Here is a 20,261-nt window from a genome sequence, read left to right on the forward strand (position 1 = left end):
TTTCCGGTGCTGCTTCCCTGGGACTGGTACTGCTTTGGTAATCTTCCCTCTTGTTGCTTTTATCTGCAGTACAAACCTGGACCTGCGGTTCAGCCACACCCTTTGTGACAAGGAGAAGCAATTTAGAGAAGCCCGTCGAGAAAAGGTGATGCTCGGCATCAAGAAGCTGCTACGCACTGAGGATCCTTGTCACCCAGAAGAGGTGTGGATCAAAGTCCTTTTAACACACATTTTACATGCAAACTTTTGCTAAAAGTACAACAGTGTCGGTGCTGAACTGTGGAATAACCTGATGTTTAGTCTTGATCATTTGTGTGCAAAAAAGCCTTTTGGAATGAAGTGAAGCTGTTATATGGTTACTTTGATCATATTTTTCATTATGGCAGCGAATTGTTTGGAGCTTAATGATACCAGCTGCCATTCATTGAACGCTTCAAAATCTGCACCCACCACAGTCTCAGTGTCAGTCTGAATGCTCTGGTTTACTTTCAGCACTGTGTACATGCTATACTGAGTCCCAAAAGGTCATTCTGTTCATCTGGACGTTTTCAGTGGGAGAAACGTTTCGTTACTCATCCAAGTGACGTCTTCAGTCTCAGCTGACTGCAGGTTTCCTCAACCTTATAAACAGTACATTTGCATAATGACTGAAACCAGCCCACTGGGAGGTCAATTTCTTGATCATTAATATGCAAATTGTCATCACCATTGATCAACAACCACTGATCAATGGCCTTGAGTACCATTCACAGAGAGTTGAGAAATGGCTGCAATCACAGCACTGTACAATGGTGAAATGTACCCTTAGGCCCCCCTCCTCGATTCAGAGATGGTCTTTCCCTTTTCACCTAAATGGCCTCCTTGGTTTCCTCGATGTATAAATCATGCCTGGTACTTAACAGCGTACACTGCATTACTCTGTTTGTATCAGGGGAACCAATCCTTGGGGTGGACCAATTTTTGGTGCAGTGTGTTTTGCGGTTTAAAAGCCACAGAGACACAGTGTTTAGAAATGTGTCTCAACTGTTTCGATACTCCTGTCACATACAGGATCACAAGCGTTTTCGCTTCTGAGACACTTGGATGACAAAACGTTTCTCCCACTGAAAACGCTACGTCCAGATGAACAGAATCAACCTTTTGGGATTTACTTACCTGCATGATCGAGCTGCATAAAGACATTGCTATACTGAGTGTCTTATGGGGAGGGGCAAGCTCAAAACATAAATGGAAATTATTAACATTATATATACTCTGGGTTCGACACCCGTTTGCTCTCAGAGGTTCAACAAAGTGCTGGAAACATAATTTAGAGATTTTGGTCCATATGGACATGACAGAATAACACAGTTGCTGCTGTTGGCTGCGCATCTATCTTCCACACCACCAGCATCCAAACATGCTCTATTGGATTGACACCTGTTGACTGTGGAAGCTATTTGGGTGTGGTGAACACCCCTTTGCTGCACTGTGCTAATAAAGGGGGGGACATGGTTGGTTACAATGCTCAGATAGGCTGTGGCATTTAAATGATGCCCTCTTGGTGTTAAGGGGCCAAAGTGTGTCATGAAAATTCTACCCACATCATACACCACCACCAGCAACCTGAACTGTTGATACAAGACAGGTGATCTACTGGACTGACATCTGGTGACTTTGGAGGCCATTGGGTGCAGTGAACTTCCTGTTATGTTCAAGAAACCAGTTTCAAATGTGGGAGCGTTATCTTGCTAGAAGCAGCCATCCGAAGATGGATACAATGTAGTCATAAAGGGGCGGATGTGGTCAGAGTCAATACTGTGGTATGCTCTGGTGTGCCAAGAAAATATCCCCCACATCCTGACACCACCAAATCCAAATCCAAATCTAATTATTTTATATAGCACATTTAAAAATGAATAATTGAAAATGCTTGTTCTCCTCTACGTTTGAGCCTTGATTTTGGGACAACCAACAGCAGCTGGTCAGCTGATCTGAGGGTCCGTGAAGGAATATAAAGCTGAAGTAACTCGGAAAGATATGGGAAAGCAAGACCATTAAGGCATTTATAAACCAGTGTTAAGACTTTGAAATTAATTCTGTCATGAACAGGAAGCCAATGAAGAGAAGACAGGATAGGTGTTACATGTTCATGCCTGTGGGTACCAATCAAGAGGCGGGCAGCAGCATTTTGAACGAGCTGAAGGCGAGCAAGAGACCCTTGGCTGACTCCAACATAAAGTGCATTACAGTAGTCAAGCCGAGTTGAAATACAGGCATGTATTACCTTCTCCATGTCACGTCTTGACAAAACTGGCTTCAGCTTTGCTATTTGCCTCAGCTGGAAAAAGCTTTTTTGCAACACCGAACTGATATGTTTGTTCAATTTAAAATCTGAGTCCATAATGACTCCCAAGTTTGTCACATGCTGCTTGATATAAGACCCTAGCCAACCACAATTTACGAGCGGGTTGCATGAAATATTATTAGGTCTAAATACAATCACCTCCGTTTTACTCTCATTGAAACTCAAAAAGTTCAGAGCCATCCAAGCTTTGACATCTTCAAGGCAGTTCAAAAGGATTTGGATGGAGCCTGGGCCATTTGGTGCTAAAGGCAAATAAATTTGGCAGTCGTCGGCGTAGCAGTGAAAGGATATTTCGTGTTTTCTAAAAATAGACCCCAAAGGGAGCAGGTATAATGGAGAAAGAAGAGGGCCAAGGATTGAGCCCTGGGGCACCCCACAAGGAAGGGGGGCTGAGGTGGACTCAAAATTTTCAACTTTAACACTAAACGTTCTGCCACTCAAATATGAGCGAAGCCAATCCAGTGCTGCACCTTTGATGCCAACCAGGTGTTGGCATTACAGGTGCAGGTCATTCCAACCTGAATCACTGATACAAGGCAGGATGGATCTGAGTTTTCATTTTGTTTATGCCAAATTAAAACCCTACCATCCATCTAACAGAGTAGAAATCTGGACTCATCAGACCAGACAACATTTTTCCAATCTGCTATTGGCCAATTTTGATAATCCCATTTGAATTGTAGCTTCAGTTTTCGGTTCTTATCTGACAGAAGTGGCACTCAGTGTGGTCTTCTGCTGTTGTACCCCATCTGCTTCAAGATTTCACGTGTTGTCTATACGCAGATGCTCTTTTGCGCATACTGGTTGTAACGACTGGTTATTGAGTTACTGTTGGCTTCCCATCAACTCAAAGCAATCCGACCAGTCATTTTGGCTCAGAGAACTGCCGTTCAAGGGATCTCTACAGTAGGGCTGTTCGATATAACGATATATATCGGATGACGATATAAAAACATCTATCGTTTCATTTTACGCTATCGTTTGTTTCGTGGTGTCGCAAAATAAACTGTTTACGGCAATATTTGTTCATCGTTTTGATGGTCACTGTAGTGGCTATGTTAATTCCTTAAAGTTCTCTCTTTCTCTTATATTTAATATAACCACACTACAGACGGACAAGCGCCTGTTTTTATGCGTTTTGGTTAACAACAACAACGGTAACACCATTGCGTGTCCGCTTGTTTATGTTCCACATAAACCTTTCACAATAAAGCTCAAGATCCTGTTGAGACTTTTCAAAATAAACGGAATCACGTGAAAGAGCAGATTATTTACGGATGAGAAGTAAAAAAGAGCCGTCAGGTGCTAAAAAATAAACCTTAGACTCAAACGTTAGAACAGGCTTTTCCCCGCAGCACGCCGTGTAATAAATACTCACAAAGAAAATGGCGGCCGTTACAACTTATGTCTAAAAATGTATCGTTTCATGCATCGGTTAAAACACTCGACACCAGCTACATGACGCGCAGCTGGAAACACTTCACGCAAGTCGAGCTGCCCGAGATTCACAGAATTTACAGAAAATGTTACATTTTTGTGATTTATATCGTTATCGGGACGATAGAATTCTTATATCGGGATATGAGATTTTGGTCATATCGCACAGCCCTACTCTACAGTGTTCCAGCAGAACACTGTAGCACTGTAAGATGACATTTCCTCCCTGCAGCCGTCAGACTGTACAATCAAAACTGCTCCCAACAAACATAGATGTTTACATCAGTGCTGTAACAAGTTCTACTGTCATAACTTGCACATTACTTTTCTCAGTTCATATATACACTAACTTATTGGAAGTTACATGTCTACTTTTTAATGCACAGGTACAACACACAATCTGCACTTTTCCAATTATTCTAAATATTCTTAACTATTTAAACATCTTTCAGTATCCTGCTCTGTTTGCACACTACAACCTGGGTTTGCCACTTATCTGTACTCTGCTTTGGTAACTATTGTCCATTATGTAAATATGTAAAAATTGTGTTTCGGTTCTGTGTCCTGCTCTGTTTATATGTGTGTGTTTTTGCTGCTGACACAACCAAATTTCCCCTTGTGGGACAGTTAAAGAACTGAGAGCTTTTGACACGCTGCATTCTCAGATTTAAAATAACACCTCAACAATTCTCACACCAGGAAGTAAAAGACAAGCCTCACACAGCTCCAGTACTCTGAGCTGCACTAGCTTTCCAGTGGTGTGGTTTTGGCTTGATGCCTTAGGGCCATGTCTGTTCATGTTTCTAACATGTGACGGAAGCTCCAGAGGAATGAGATATCCAGTTCCATGCCTTCCACCGTGCCACAACAATTCCTCCACAGTGACTTTGTAATTCAGAAATGACCATGCAGACTGCAAAAAGAAGCAATGTTGCACAATTGCAGTTTTGAAAAAGCTGAAAATCTACCAGTCAGAAAACGCTGCAAAGCCATGATGCAATCAGCAAGCTGCTGCCCATAGAGACGGCAAAAGGAAATTACTCAAGATGAAAGAATGAAGTTGAGACTCATAGCCGCTGTCATTTATTCTGTAACAAAGGTGTGAGTAAGCATGGCCCTGTCTTCTTCCTTTTATGACTGTTACTGTGTGTGTGTGTGTGTGTGTGTGTGTGTGTGTGTGTGTATTTTACAGGTGCCAGTGATAGCCATAGCCGGGTCAGGAGGCGGTTTCCGCGCCATGGTCGGTTTTTCGGGCGTTATGAAGGCCCTGTTTGAGTCCGGGGTCCTCGACTGTACCACATATATTGCTGGCCTCTCTGGATCCACATGGTCTGTTTTTATTTCACCTCCTCTTTGTTTCCTTTGCACCCTGCCTCTGTCTGACCTATTTCTAAAGACACCTTTTCATTTTTACACATTTTTTGCCACTGCTACGTTTCTCTCTCGTTTTATTTCCTAATTCTTCCTCGGTGTTGCTCCTCCCTGCTCTGGCAAACTTTCCACCCTTCCCCTGCTGGTATGAAGTCTTCAAGCAGGCACCTCTGGCTTATTTCTGTCTCCACGACTTAGTGGATTTAACTTCCTTACAAGTAAAGTACCTGCATAAACCTCATAAAGAGGTATATTGTTAAAACATGTATTAACTGACATGGCATCTGTGTTAACTTCCTCCCTCTTTACTCCTGCAGGTACATGTCAACTCTCTACTCCAACCCTGACTTTCCAAATAAGGGCCCGAAGGACATCAACAGTGAGTTGATGAAGAGAGTTAGCAGTAACCCACTAAGGCTGTTGATGCCCCAGCACATCACCCACTATATCCAGGCCCTGTGGACCAAAAAGGCCTCAGGACAGCCGGTTACTTTTGCAGATATCTTTGGTATGCTCATAGGAGAGACACTTATACCCTCGGTAAGAACCTCGTATGTGCTCTTTGTTTTAATGTTGACAACACTCCATATTCCCCTGTCTGATTTTTTTTTTTTACCAGTAAGTTAGTCAGTTCCTTCCCTTTAAATCCATCTGCCACTTCTTCTCTTTTCTTCGAACTGCCATCCGAGTTTATCGTTCTTCTTTTAGTGTCACATAACTGTGCAGTCATATTGAGATAGAAATCTGAATCTTATGACTGACGTGTAAAACTTGGTGTTCAGATGATTAACACTGAGTGTTCTCTCCTACAAGAGAATGGGCATCAAGCTAAGCGACATCCAGGAGAAAATAAACCAAGCCCAGTGTCCGCTTCCTCTTTTCACATGTCTGCATGTCAAACCGGATGTTTCTGAGCTCATGTTTGCAGGTAAATATGTCTTTTATGTTTTTTTAAGAGCACCTGCAGGTGTCATACGTTACATTTTGTGTCGTATGTATCCTAAATCCTTCAAAACAATAATTTGCATATCCACCAAGTGAGTACATGATACGATGACTGAAGCCACATGCAAAATAAGTGAGCGGTACATTTCCATATAATCCCTGTCTGCTACCATAAAGAACATGTAGCAAGATGTGGTTGGCTGTCATCTAATGAAAGCCCTGTGGTCAGTGACGTGGGAGTTTGAGTTAGTCCTAAGTTGTACAGTACTTCCTAAATTCTAATACAGCTCCCACGCAATCTTAGACTCATCTCTGAATATACACTCTCTACTAGTATTACAGAAAAACTTCCTGAAACACTGAAATTCTTCTAAATAAAACTGTGAAAATAAATATTCTGATCATGTTTCGCTTTCAAGTTTAGACTTTTCTGATGCTTAGCAAGAACAAACTCTTCCTATCCGCGTTCACCGAATTCCATCACGCTGTCAAACTGTTTATCGAGGAAATGTTTGTGCTTCTGTTCACGAATCTAAATTGTTGTGGGCGGTTGAGTTTTGGATTACAAACTGCCTTTTGGCTATTTTAACAATAAATACATTCAGCGGTACACACAGGCAGGAAACAATGACATACACAGACAGCCTTCTTCACGGCATCTCAGTGTGAGTGTGTAGGAAACCGACTACATCCACGTCGTTTGTTACAGCAGGTTTATAAAAAAATGAATATATTGTTCAGTGGCACTTTGATACGCATAAGGGCAAGGCCAAACCTGCTGCCAGTCTAGATTTACGTGTTTTCCATCATCAGTTGTTTATCAGATCTTTAAAAGTAAGATTGAAAGTAAGATAAAACTTGTTTTTCTCTTTTACCTGCTTGTCTAAAATCTCCAATGACAATTTCAGTAGAAAATTCCTGGCTGCCAACTGAAGCGAGATGTGAAATAAGCTGCGATTGTTGAGGTTTCCGAGGTCTGAGTAGTGTCACTGTGAGAGTATGCGTCCATTTGTATGTCTGTGTTCCCTTCAGCGGCTATTTATGGGCAAATACGTGTCTGTAAAAGCAGTTACCAATATGTCATAACGACATGTTACATCAGGTTGGTGTATAAACACGCCACGAAGAGTCTCTCCTCTCCTGAGTCTGTTTCAAAGTGGGGTTTGTGGGCCCCGGGGCACAAAATTCGTTTTTGTTTTGGCTCCAAAAAGCAATAGGAAAACAACACCCATCCAGTAAATGCAGATAGAAGCATCCTGTTGATGAGCGAGTTCAGAGCAGAATGCCCAGACAGATTCAAGCTCAGAGAAAGATTATTGTAATACGGAGAATCACTCTTGGAGTATTCATCCAGACCGTGCACATCCCTTTACGGCCAGAACGTACCCATGTTCAGGCATCTTTGAGTAGAAAAGGAGAACGGTGGCATCATTTCTGTAAAACCTTGGAAATCATCTCTTGCAGTCTCACCAACATGGACCAGATTCTGGCAGGAATGTTCCAATTTAATGTGAAGTTAGCGATATAATAAACTGAGAGTGTTTTGACAGGAAAGGAAAGTTGTGCCTACTGTTGATGACCAGTAGCTCAAAATGAGAACTGTGTGTTAATCTTTGACGACGTCTTTTTGTGAGAGCGATGGTGTGTGGGCAAGTGTGCGACTTTGACACGTGCAGACATGCGAAGTACTGTTTATTGTCAAACATGTTTTTTTTCCTGTTGACGTTGTGTTGTGTTATCCCTGAGCGGTGACTTAAAGATGGCCATCTCTTAAAGGGCAGCAAACTGTGTAAACAGTGTCAAATTCCCATCGGGAGTGTTGGCAGCGTGACGCAGGGACAGTATTAATTGTTTGGCAGCTGGTTCTGTTAATTGTAAGCAAGGCATTGTCAAGTATATGTAAAGTTTCTTTCCATGCATGACATTTTTATCCAACAATGTAGCCTGTGTCAGAGTGCACAATGCAATTATGCAATGCAGTATTACTATTGTGTGTTCCTTTTTGTGACCATAACGCTGGGATTTCAACCTGCAGACTGGGTGGAGTTTAGCCCGTATGAAATTGGGATGGCAAAGTATGGCACCTTCATGACCCCTGACCTATTTGGAAGCAAGTTCTTCATGGGAACTGTTGTGAAGAAGTACGAGGAAAACCCTCTTCATTTTCTGATGGGTGAGAAACATGTTTTCATCTGCAGTCATACAAAAAAGAAAGGTTTTCCACAGGACTTACAAGCTTCCCTTATTGCTTCCCGAGGAAATAAAAGGGTCAACGAATGTGAGCACATCTATAAAAGCAGACATTTCGGAGGTTTTCTGATCTGAAGCGTCCAGGAGCAACAGATACAAGTAGATACAATAGATACAAGATTCAAACCTGACATGTTTTGTTATGTTTTTTTTAGGTGTGTGGGGAAGTGCCTTCTCAATTCTGTTCAACAGAGTGCTAGGGGTCAAGGACACAGCTGGTGGCAGCACCATGGAGGAGGAGTTAGGTAATATTTTTCATTTTGTTTGTTTGGACTGAACAATACAAGTGCTAAATAACCCAGAAAGTGACCCGATAATTTTGCCGCAAGGCAGATTCAGCTGCCGATCAGAGGGCGTCAAATAAATGGTTTTAGTCAGCAGACAGAATTTTAATTGTAGATGTGCACATTCCAAGCACTTTTTTCAGTTAAATGCACATTTAATTATTTTAAATCAAGTATTATAAAAGAAGTAAAAATTGGAGTACTCGAGAAATGATAAGAATCGAAATGTTATTTCTTATTTTAAAAAGCATAAGCTTCCATGTAGAAATGAAATACAGATCGTCCACACAGTATATGTGACAGTATTGTATTTTTCGGACCAGAAGGCGCATTAATCAAAACAAAACAGTCAGATAAGTCAAACTTTACTCAACTCATTCTTCTTGCTTCCTCCTCTTCCGTAACATTGATTCATTAATGTTGAATTCTCTGGCAGCTGCTCTATTCCCATGTTGTTGCAGTATATTAATGACTAACCTGGTATTGTGGATGGATTATCTCAGTTGTTCTCCTGACTGAAGTTTGGTCCGTTTACAGCATCCTGCCATGCGATTACATTTGTCTCTAACCATCGGGAACCCTCACGTTAACTTTTATCTAGTGGAAAAAAGTTGGCGTTCATCCTCCAGCTTCACTGCGCTAATGTTATGCTAACATAGCTGTGTTGCTAGCGATCACGTAGCACATCATTATATACCAGCTAGCCCAACTTCAGTAACCCTACAAACGTCACTGCTGTTTAGTTTTCTGTCTTCATTTATGTTGGAAGTGACAGCAGAGCTGTACGTTTGAATTTGTCAGAAATCTCTCAGTCAGAACATGCTACATCATGTTTAGGTGGAAACTAGCGAGCTAACTTCCTGCTAACTTCTAACTCTGTTAAATGTAATAAATTCTGTTTTCATGGATGCCTGGATGTTAAACTTAATTATTACACCTGGTAAAGCAGCAACGCTGATCATTTTATTAAAGATGAAAGAATTTAGACATTTTCTAACTCCCAGTGATGCCACAGTGTTCGTTTGACGTTGGGACCTGAAGCAGAGTTTAGGACCCAGATTACACCTTGAGGCTCTTGACTACGGTAGCCGTAATGCTCCAACAATCCGTCAAGTGGTGCGGCTTCGTAGCGGATTATAAGCACTGTCGATTTTTGAGAAAATTAAAGGATTTTAAATGAGCCTAAAAGTGCGGAAAACACGCTACTTATTTTATACAGATTTACTGAACGTAATCTGAAATTGGTGCTTTTAGTCATGGTTAGCTGGCTACTTTGTATTAGTTTATGTTTTCATTTTTTAGATAATCTCTTTGTTTTGGTATGAGCATCTGCTGCTGAAATAACTTCCACAGCGCAGTCTCCCACTGACACAGGCGTCAGTCATGTCTGAGAGCCTATTGTCACAGTCATGTGTCACACTTGAATTTGTTTTGTTTAGAATTATTTTCTCACACCTAGCAGGTATTCCCAACCTCATTTTTTTCTCACTATTTATCATGGGACTCTTTGAGTGTTTATGTAATGTTAACGCAACAGCGGAAAGGCATCAGGTTCTTTTGCCTGGTGAGATGACTCGGTTTGCTTGAATGCGCATGTTAGGGTGACCTTTTACATTGAGACGCACTCTCACAATGTGTTGGTTGTGCAAAAACATCTCCACCTCACTAAAGAATGCATTAGTAACAGGTGCTCGCTTGTGTCAGGTCTTTCTTTGACTTAAGTTCTGTAAAGTTGCATAATTAAACAAAAGTTTAGATGCAGTTTTGCCGTGTATGTGAATCAAATTAACAAATGTTGCCTCGTGTCCTACAGAGCAGATCAAACCACAGCACATCGTTGGAGAAGACACCCTGGACGACGACGAGCCACGCAAAGGTGAACTCGGCGTTCCTTTTGATGGAGTAAAAATTAGGTTCAGCACACTGGTTGACACATTGAAATGTTTGAGCAAAAGTTGAACCCCTTGAGACGTTGTGAAAGTTTGTGGTAATGGTGCAAATTTCGTCGGTGTTTCACAACTGCATGGGAGCAGCTGCCGAGGTCAGATCGCGATAAAGTGCTGATCGGCGTGCTTTCACTTCTGCCGCTATCCAACTGCCAGAGTTTGCATTGTTTTTATTCAGGGTCTGACTTTGATGATTGAAGCCAAACATTTATGTAAATATTCACGTAATTGCCTTTTCTTCCTTCTTGAAGAAGTGTTTGCACTACGCCCTGAGTGAATTTTTAGAAACAGCTATATATAGACAAAGAGGAAGAGACGGAGAGAGAATGGGTGGGTGGATTATGAGGGTACAAACAAAACCAACAACAGTGTTTGTTTCAGGTGACACTGAAGATGAAATAAAACTAGATAGGAAAGATGTTGTGATAGTTTTTTTTAAATTGCACTCTACAAATGTCTACAAGCATCTTAAGTGTCCATATTCCTTTACATATTTCAGCTTATTGAATATTTGCATTTGTAGCCAAGTACAGGATAGGGTAGGGGAAATTAAAGTAAGATGGAGAGAATGGGCCAATAGCTAGATTCGTAGGAGGGATAAAGTGAGTTGCGTGGAGAAGAATGACTGGAGCCACAGGTAAAGTTGCTATGAATTGTATTAAACTATTTAGCAACAACTTAACAGCATTTCATGAACAGGAATGAAAACATAAAATAAAATACAGTGACAGCAATAAAAATAACAATCAGAATCCTATCTGAGCTCAGATATGTCAGTCTTGCCGGCTTAATAGTCAGTGTTCAGTCAAGTCAGATCCAATAGGTCAAAAGTTTGTGATTGGTGCGATTTCGTCCTACCGCACTGTTGCAATTGTTCGTGAGAGAAGAGCAACCTGCCCTTCTGGGCCAACTCGGAATGGCTGTGGTTCGGTTCAAAGGGAAAGGCTCGCCATCTTCCTCGTCAGGAAGAGATCCAGGTCTCACGATCCCAAAAAAAAAAACCTAGCCTGTAAACAACAGGACTATTACTAATTCAGTTCACACTCTAATGATATACATGGCCATATGTGTAAATAATGCAAGTGCTATAACAAAACAAGCACAAAACATTAATTCTAATTTCTAACTACAGTCTATACAGTGCATCTTAATCGTGAATGCAATCTTTAAATCACAATCAGCTTATTCTATCATCAATGTGCACATTTCTATCAGAAATCAGAAATAAACCATAAACTATGGTAGATTTTTTTTTCTTACAGCATTGCCCTTTAACTGAATTACAGGAGCATTGCTTTACACTGCATAGCAATGAAGCAATATATTATTTACACTCAATGTACAGAATAAAATTACCAAAAGAATATACAAAAACCCACAGGCTGTAGTTTTACAGTATGTGGTAACGTATCAGCACAGTAAGAATACACACGGACATCTATCCAGTGCCGCTCGAGCATCAAATGTAACAAAATAAAGTAGATTCATGACCTTTAAGATCAACATTAACTTATTCCATCATCTTATTTTAGTGCATTTAATTCAACAAGTAATACTAGAACATCATCAGCACACAAGCTGAGTGCTCAAAATGGCTGAACTCCGTGAGAAACCCCGTGTGTTCTCCCACAGTGAAAACGTGGTCAGCTACAGCTGCGAGCATTAGGCTAGTTAGCTTTTCAATTAGCCTGATTCGCCCAGTCCCAGTTTAACTCACCAGCACACTTCTAATGTTCAACTCTCAGAGAGGATCTTGTCCACTTCATCCGCTTCCCGTGCAGATCTACAACATTGAAATTGGGCCATTATATTCCCCGTTAACTTCTTGTTAGCTTTTTAGCTTCAAGGTTAGCTTAACAGCTTCTGACTCACCGCAATGGTTTCAAGGTCCGAAATGTTCACAATAAATCAGGTCCGTTTCTCCAAGGTCCATGCAGATCTCCGGTATGGATAATTGCTCAATTTATCAAGTTAATAGTTATTTTCCAGCGAAAAGCTTGGCGGTGAAAATCAGCGATGGTCTGTCTGAGCACGTGACGGTACAGAGCAGGGGAAGGCGGGGCTTGTTCCTTCCTAACCAGTAGGGGTGTTAAATATACTCTTTGGGTTTTATTCTTATATTTATAGTATTTATCTTTTATTATTGATTTACTTTTGATCAACTCAGTGATTAACAGAGTAATGATGAATCACAATTAACAATAACAATGTTGTAGTGCATTACTGAGTCGTGTAAACTCCCTGGGTTACACATTTCACTGCTCTGACACATTAATGACGTATTTTTCTACTGGGTTTCATTTTCTTTTGAATGGTGGAAAGAATGCTTGTCATGCTGTCAGTCTTGGGTTTAACAATACAAAAGTGCAAAACAAAAGAAAAACAGGTCTGAAATCTTTCCCGCTGCCCCTCTCTGAGCACGTCAGAACCAAGCTCAGGGAGGAGCTTCTGTAAAATGGAGTTCTTCCTTCCCACTGTCGCCAAGCGGACAGTGCTGATTGTTGGTGTTCTCTCTAAAATTGTTGGGTCTTTACGTTACAGTGAAAAGCACCTTGATTGGCACTGCATCATTAAATTTCAATTGATGTCGTGCGTACAAGAACATTTAAAACAATTCCAGATTTGGAATGAATCAATACCCATAAAAAATGTTTTTGTACTTTTCGTGCAACATGTTAACATAGTTTTAGCACATTTATGCAACAATGCAAAATCATGTATTTTGTTGAAATGTATCTGTTTTTAATTACTTTTGTGGACATTATGCATTAGATTAACCACCTTTGCGTATTCCACCTGGGGTTACTTTGGTTTTTAGGTGGGACAGAAAACCAGGAGGCAGAGGAGGAGTTTCATCGCACCGCTCAGGCCAGCTGGGTTCAGCGTATGTTCACGTCAGTCTTGGGCGACTCTGCTTTGTTCAACACAAGGGAGGGTCGTGCTGGAAAGGTACACGAATATATTCAATGCATTATGCATGACGTGTATGCATGAGTCGAGTCTTCCTGCGTTAGTATTTACAACAGGCTTGCATCGCTCGCTGTCCTAATCCCCCCTTCTCATCATTTTCCAGGTGCATAACTTCATGTTGGGCCTGAACCTGAACACCAACATGCCATTCTCTCCATTACTTGAGATAACACACGCTATGACACCTGAAGAGGAGGTGGATGCTGTCACAGGCAAGAATAATACATTGATCACAGTTTAATAAATGTGTATGTTAATGCAGTGAGGGCTGTAATCAAACATAACCTTAGTATACTTTCTCTGCTGACTCAATCGGACCAACTTCACCCGATCTCCATCACGACTTTTGGAAAACTATTTTGGAAAACTGCACAAATATTTTTGGTTGCTGAAAATATCACACATCTCTGTCTATAGAAATAAATTTAATGAAAGCTTCACAGTTCACAGCTGAGGGAAGTCGTGGCTTACATGATCTCTTTAAGTTGTTAAATTCAAATAATATTTGTATTTGTAAATGTATGAAAACAAATATGCGTTCCTACTTCCAGTAAAGGACAAGTACCAAACGAAACAATTTGCTCGGTGAGTCAGGAAGAATAAAATTTATCATTGCTCAGATCCCGATGAGTTTGATCGAATCTACGAGCCTCTGGATGTGAAGAGCAAGAAGATCCATGTAGTGGACAGCGGCCTGACCTACAACCTTCCCTACCCCCTTATCCTGCGCTCGCAGCGCGGCGTCGACCTCATCATCTCCTTTGACTTTTCAGCTCGACCGAGTGACTCAAGCCCTCCGTTCAAGGTAAAACGGGACTTTTTGTGGTCATAAATGATTCATGTAAACAGCAAGTTTAACAGGATTTGCATCTCACAGGAGCTTCTCCTCGCTGAGAAATGGGCTAGAATGAACAAGCTGCCATTCCCCAAGATCGACCCCAAAGTCTTTGACCGTGAAGGTCTGAAGGAATGCTACGTCTTCAAACCAAAGAGCGGTGAAAAGAACTGCCCGACGGTCATCCACTTTGTCCTCGTCAACATCAACTTCAGGAAATTCAAAGCACCTGGTAAGTATGACTGTATGTGGAGGTTATGTGGGGGTAAAATTTCACTGTTGTGGCACATGAGGCATCTCTTCGTCAAAGCTGGACTGGGGGAAATTGACCATATTCAGTCAGCAGCCAGATGTTAGGCACCTCCTCTGAGTGACCCCAATAGAAACCATCTTCCCATCCTCCCTTTGAGTATGTGTGTGCTTACAGTAAACTACGAATTCCGTGTTTTTTATGACCCAAGTGAAATATGGTTCCTGGGGGAGTCGGGTACTAGAAGGAAATCTCTCGCCTCAGTAGGCGGACCATATGTATAAACAGGTCATATATCAGAAGCCATGCAAACAAACACTATCACCTCATCTCCACTGCACGTCCTTTACATTAAATAGGTCATCCATTCAGATAAACAGAGTCTGTTTATGGTTTTGCACTCAAACGGAGAAGAATCGCAGTATATCATAACTATTACATCCGGTATCAGTTCAGCAATGAACAGTATTACATACATGGTTGAACTGAAAAGTGCCCCAACTCTTGTTGTTGTTGTTGTTAAATATCAGGCGTTCCCAGGGAGACTGAGAAGGAGAAGGAGCTGGCCGATTTTGACATTTTTGACGACACTGAGACACCGTACTCCACCTTCAACTTCCAATACTCCAACGAAGCTTTTATCCAGCTTCATGACCTGATGGAGTTCAACACTCTCAACAACCTGGAGGTCAGTTTAGCGCTGCTGCAAAACTGGTGTACCACAGTGTTACCTGTTGAGCCTATCACTGTGGATGTTTTCATAAGGCTTACAGGCATCGGTACATTAAGTGATTCATGAACAGGTTTGTTATTGGCCAACTGCTGTTCCTTCATTTCCTCAGCTGTTCTTTCTTAGTGTTGTCAGAGGGGAAATTTTGGATTGAGTCTACTCATATTTTGATTGTGCAACATTAAAAATTTCATCGCAGTCAAAACCGGATGGTACAGGCCTAAACTAATTCTCTAAAGGTGTGTCATTTATGTGAGGTCAGGCTGACTTTCACTTGCTAACTTCTGAGTAACTATGTTGAGTAAGGGTTCAGCCTCTTTGATTTCACTGGGTGGTCAGGTGATGCAGACAGACTTACGCTGCCACTCAAGATATTTTCCGATGCTTGGCTCCAGCATTTTGAGCCCAGTCAGCCAGCAGTGCTAATATTTGGAAACGTACTGATAAAACCTCTGTCATTCATGGTTAATATAAAACAAATCTGCCCACCGACACTGATTCATATGAAAGTGCAAGACAGAAATTTCCTGGACTTACTCGTTTTTACATCGTTAAAGTGTCACCAGCTGAGCTCTGGGGATGTGTAGTGAGAACCTCATACAGGTTTACACAGTTGGGGGGATGAAATGATTAGTGAACATAAATCGGTAATAAACCTAAGCCTATGTAATCCACTAACTTTGGATCATTTATTAATTGACAAATATTAACTAATTACTAAATGATGATGTTTCCCAAATAATTGGGTTAAATACTAACTCTACACTTGTCAGGGGCGTATCCAGAAGGTGGGCATGGGGTGGCACCAGCCCCCAAAATATGATTCCCCCCACCGCTATAGAACTTTGCTGAATTTTAATGTACTTTTACATCTTTCAAGTATTTCCATGTCATGCTGTTTTCACTCTACCATATTTTGTACTCCTTACTGGCTCATCATCCCCATCATCCCTCAGCTATTTGGGTTTTATTCTTTTTATGTGGCTCACATATCTTCGTGTTGTACCTTCCACGTCACTTGGTTGCAGTGTGGAGCTGAGGTTAAATGTTTTACGAGATCTTACTCGACCATTTAAATAATGACCCTTTAATTCAAAGTGCTGCTGTGTTGAAGAGCAGCTTTTTTTCTGAGTGACTCAACGTGTATTAGATTTCAGGACAGTACGGCAGCCATACAAAAATATGGAAATCTACCTTCCAGCATGATGTTATTCAAAACTCATCCAACATTATATTTATCTGAACTTTTTAACCTTTTTTAAATATCGCTCTTTGAATTTAATGTAGCAGCATTTGTTCCATATGAGATTACAATATGGACTTTGTCCCCCTCCCTGCAGGTTATTAAAGAAGCCATCAAGGACTGCATCACGTCTCGTAAGGACAATCCCTCGAGCGCCTCTCGTCCTTTCGCCCTCAGTGAGATCCCAAAAAAGAAGAGTCTCAAACGAGATCATCAAGGAAAGCCTGTGAATCACCTTGGGAATAATAGCCAGTAGCTTCGGTCTAAGACTTCAGGGCTTTTGGGGGATTATGTTTTCACCTTAGAACGAAGCATTTTCTTTTTGGAAAATGCTCTCATGCTGATCTTTTCTTTGTGTAATAGAGATGCTTTTGTTTTGCTCTGGGTTTGATATGGTTTCTGATAAAGGGCTACTGCAAGGAAGCTGGATGTTACATGATATGATATTATTTCATTCATATACAGCCAAGCTTTCACCTGGGCTTACGTGCACTATAGTGACTGCTGACCACAAACAGCTGATAGGTGCTTTCCCTGCAGGCTGTGAGAAACAGACTAGAAAGTGAACCAAACAGTGCAATGTGAGTGAATTGGTTCCATATCCACTGAGCAACCCAAACTACAATTTTGTTTATTGTGTCTGTTTTAAACTCACATGCTCATTCACTTCACTTCACTTACATTTTCTTGCAACATTCCCAAATGTCGGTGAGGAGACTGCATTTGGATCTCACAGCCGTGTGTGGACGCACTGCTGTGCGGTTTCTAAATACTGAGCTGTGTGAACGGACACACCGCAGGAAGCCATTACTGCACTGCATCTTTTTGTGAGCTGAGCTCTTTCCACACTGAACGTGTGACAACAGAGCATTTATTACCGGATGGCTTGTCTAAACATGCAAGCTTGTTTGAAAACATGGATGGGGATATTATCGGTAACCATTGGTTTTGTTTGATGGCAACTTCTAAACACTCCAAGTGCACCCCCCTCTGGATACCTCAAACATCCCAGTGATGTTTACCCACCTACAGCGTAGGAGCACTCCCTGCTCCCCTCTAGGGAGTGCCTCATATTAAAGCCATTTTGGAAAAACAAAACTGGATGCCATGGAAACGGCCCTGCTCCTTCTCTCATCCGGTTCTGTATCCTGACTCCATGGTTTCAGGGTGCTTTTTCTTTTTAAACACAGACAGTGTTTGTCCCCCCGCCTCCCAGCAAACCCAGCTTGCTGCCGGATCCTTTCAACAGTGAGCTGCAGCTTAGGTCAAAGTGAGGGCGCGATCACGAGACCTGCCCACAGCTGAAAGGTGTTCCCTAGTGGCAGCACACAGTGGAATTTTACACACTACACCTACACCTGCAGCAGTGGAGGCCTGAAATCAGACACACTACACCTATACCTGCAGGGGCCCAGAGGCTGCACGTGGAGCAGGGGAATTTTACACCGAACACTTCTGGCCCTCACGCTCTTACGTTTCAGCCGAGTTTGTTGGAAAGAAACCGAGAAAACAAAACAGAGTCGTTTGCAGTTTTGCTGCAAGATGAAACCACGAAACTTTTGCAACTTGCCTTTTTTTATTTTTAGCTGATTTCTATCAGGTGTTTTTTTCCTGTTTGTTTGTGTAGTTGCATTTTTTTAATAGCTGTAAGCATTTCCTCATTTCTGTTGTTCTTTTAAATGTTGTTCTTTTAGAAAAAATGGTTTTGGATAGCAGCAGTTTTTTACTTTCTCTTGTTGAATCAGATGAGAAGATTGACAGCATTATATTTATGTACTGTAAAGGCTTATAAGTGAATAATTAGCAGTCAGGTACAACACAGTACAAAGACAGAAAATGGGCAAAAAAGTTACTTAACTGTTGAGCTTTTAGTAATTGCTGGATGGCTTTTCTTGCCTCAGGACAGAGTCCATTGACATGGCAGTGTGTCACATCAAGGCTAAATCTGGTTCTGGTGATCCCTACTGTAGAAGAAACTATTGCAAAGTGTGTGTCTGTCTGTGGACACTTTGTCATTGTGTTACCTTCACAGCTATGATTTAGTCCCAACACTTGAATGAAAATGAAGGCCAACTTCTAAAAGTGGGTTTGGTCTCACTCATTTAAATCATTTCAGTTATTCAGTAGTCCAGAAATAACTACTGAACTGCTGAGCCAGGGGACTGTGGATACAACCACCATCATTGTTGTGTCTCTACCAACTCCTGAGAGAAATTTCTGGCTGCTAAATGTTCTCTGCGTGTGTTAAAAAGCCTGTTCCTCTTGTCGCTTATCACTCTGCTGTTCCTGTTTTTAATGAGTGCTTATCTCTTGTTGTTGTTGCTAAAAAGAGCTACTTGGTAAGAGCAGAGATGATTGCAAGTGAGCCACAAGATAAGAGTTGTTTGTTCGAAAGCCTTACATAAAACTTGTTTAGAGGTTTGGGGTTTTTTTTGCAGATTTGTAATAATGTCAAATTAATTTAAGCGAAGCTAACCTGCTGCTGGCTATAACCATAGGGTGAATGCGGTGTCATTGTATCAGGGCTACTTTTAAGAAAGTGAGTGATTGTGTTTCCCCATAAATGTTAAAATAGCATTAACTACCTTATGAAGACATCCCGTCGAGTTCTGCCATTAACCTTTTCATATTTTATATATTGTTTTAGTTTAACTTTGATTATTTCTTCCCCCCCTCTCATATTTTACTATATATATTCGGCCGCTTATGACCATGTTTACATGTTACAAGATCCTAAATGGTCAGCTGTAGTGTATAAAACGTTTCTGTGATTAATAACTGTATTAAGACTGGCAAAACACAACATACATAATGTTTATGTGCATTGTTAAATTGAGATTAATAAAAGAGAATTTATCTCATGTGTAATCTTTTCTGTTTAAATAGTTGAGACCCTTTCCTCATCCGTGAGCCCCCTCCTGAAAAAACACAGCAGCTGAGGTCAAAGTTCAAGGTTCAGGTTCAACCATGACCTGCTTTAGTTTGGCTTGTATTTAAAAAGAACTGCGTCATAGTATTAATGTGTGTGGATGTCGGAGTGTGTAAAAGTCTTGAGTCACCTCTCATTTCTTTATTTGTTGCCAGGCAAATTGAAAATGGGTTCAGCAGTTTATTAAATTGAAATACAGTATTTGATATGACCGCCTTATTCTTCAACACAGACGGAATTCTCTGAGGTAGATGACTTGTCATTTCTTTGAGTTGTCTTCAGGAATATTTCTCCAGGCATCTTGAAGGATGTTCAGAGCTCTTCTTTGGATGTTGGCTGTCTTTTTTCCTTTGTCAACATGATCCCACACAGCGTCATTAACTTCGGCTTCAGATACCAACATGTTCTCACCCCCAAAGCATCGATATATTACGCTTCCGGGCACCCAACACGTCCCTAGATTACGAGATTGAAAAAATGAGGAAACATGAGAACCATTTGGAATGAATCTATACCTGTACATTCATTTGACTTAAATCGCTTGGAAAACACAATCTAACGTCATTAAAGTGCTGGTTAAGGTTAGGGATAAGGTGAGGGTTAGGGCTGGAATACATGGCTGGAATCTGTGTTACCGCGGGAGCATCATTCTACTGGATTTCATCCATAACCCAGCGCGTAGCATAAGAATGGGGACGGTCACCTTTTGTGTTCCTCAGGAACG

The 20,261-nt window shown here is 41.2% G+C and overlaps 1 protein-coding gene across 1 annotated transcript in view; it reads left to right on the top strand.

The window, feature by feature from the left end:
* LOC146368999 (cytosolic phospholipase A2-like) overlaps positions 1–19,469 on the top strand; it is a 28,278-nt gene extending 8,809 nt beyond the window's left edge. Inside the window, exons 7-19 of the mRNA XM_084910119.1 lie at positions 70–202; positions 4,977–5,113; positions 5,473–5,695; positions 5,969–6,083; positions 8,136–8,273; positions 8,506–8,595; positions 10,448–10,510; positions 13,399–13,529; positions 13,654–13,762; positions 14,171–14,355; positions 14,428–14,617; positions 15,166–15,323; positions 16,706–19,469. Of these exons, the coding sequence (XP_084766245.1) occupies positions 70–202; positions 4,977–5,113; positions 5,473–5,695; positions 5,969–6,083; positions 8,136–8,273; positions 8,506–8,595; positions 10,448–10,510; positions 13,399–13,529; positions 13,654–13,762; positions 14,171–14,355; positions 14,428–14,617; positions 15,166–15,323; positions 16,706–16,864 (1,831 nt within the window). The 3' untranslated portion in view covers positions 16,865–19,469. The remainder of the gene's footprint in view (positions 1–69; positions 203–4,976; positions 5,114–5,472; positions 5,696–5,968; positions 6,084–8,135; positions 8,274–8,505; positions 8,596–10,447; positions 10,511–13,398; positions 13,530–13,653; positions 13,763–14,170; positions 14,356–14,427; positions 14,618–15,165; positions 15,324–16,705) is intronic.
* Positions 19,470–20,261: the final 792 nt, after the last annotated feature.

This window comes from Perissodus microlepis, chromosome 17 (assembly GCF_051167445.1).
Source record: "Perissodus microlepis isolate ML-2025 ecotype Zambia chromosome 17, ASM5116744v1, whole genome shotgun sequence".
Lineage (NCBI taxonomy): Eukaryota > Metazoa > Chordata > Actinopteri > Cichliformes > Cichlidae > Perissodus > Perissodus microlepis.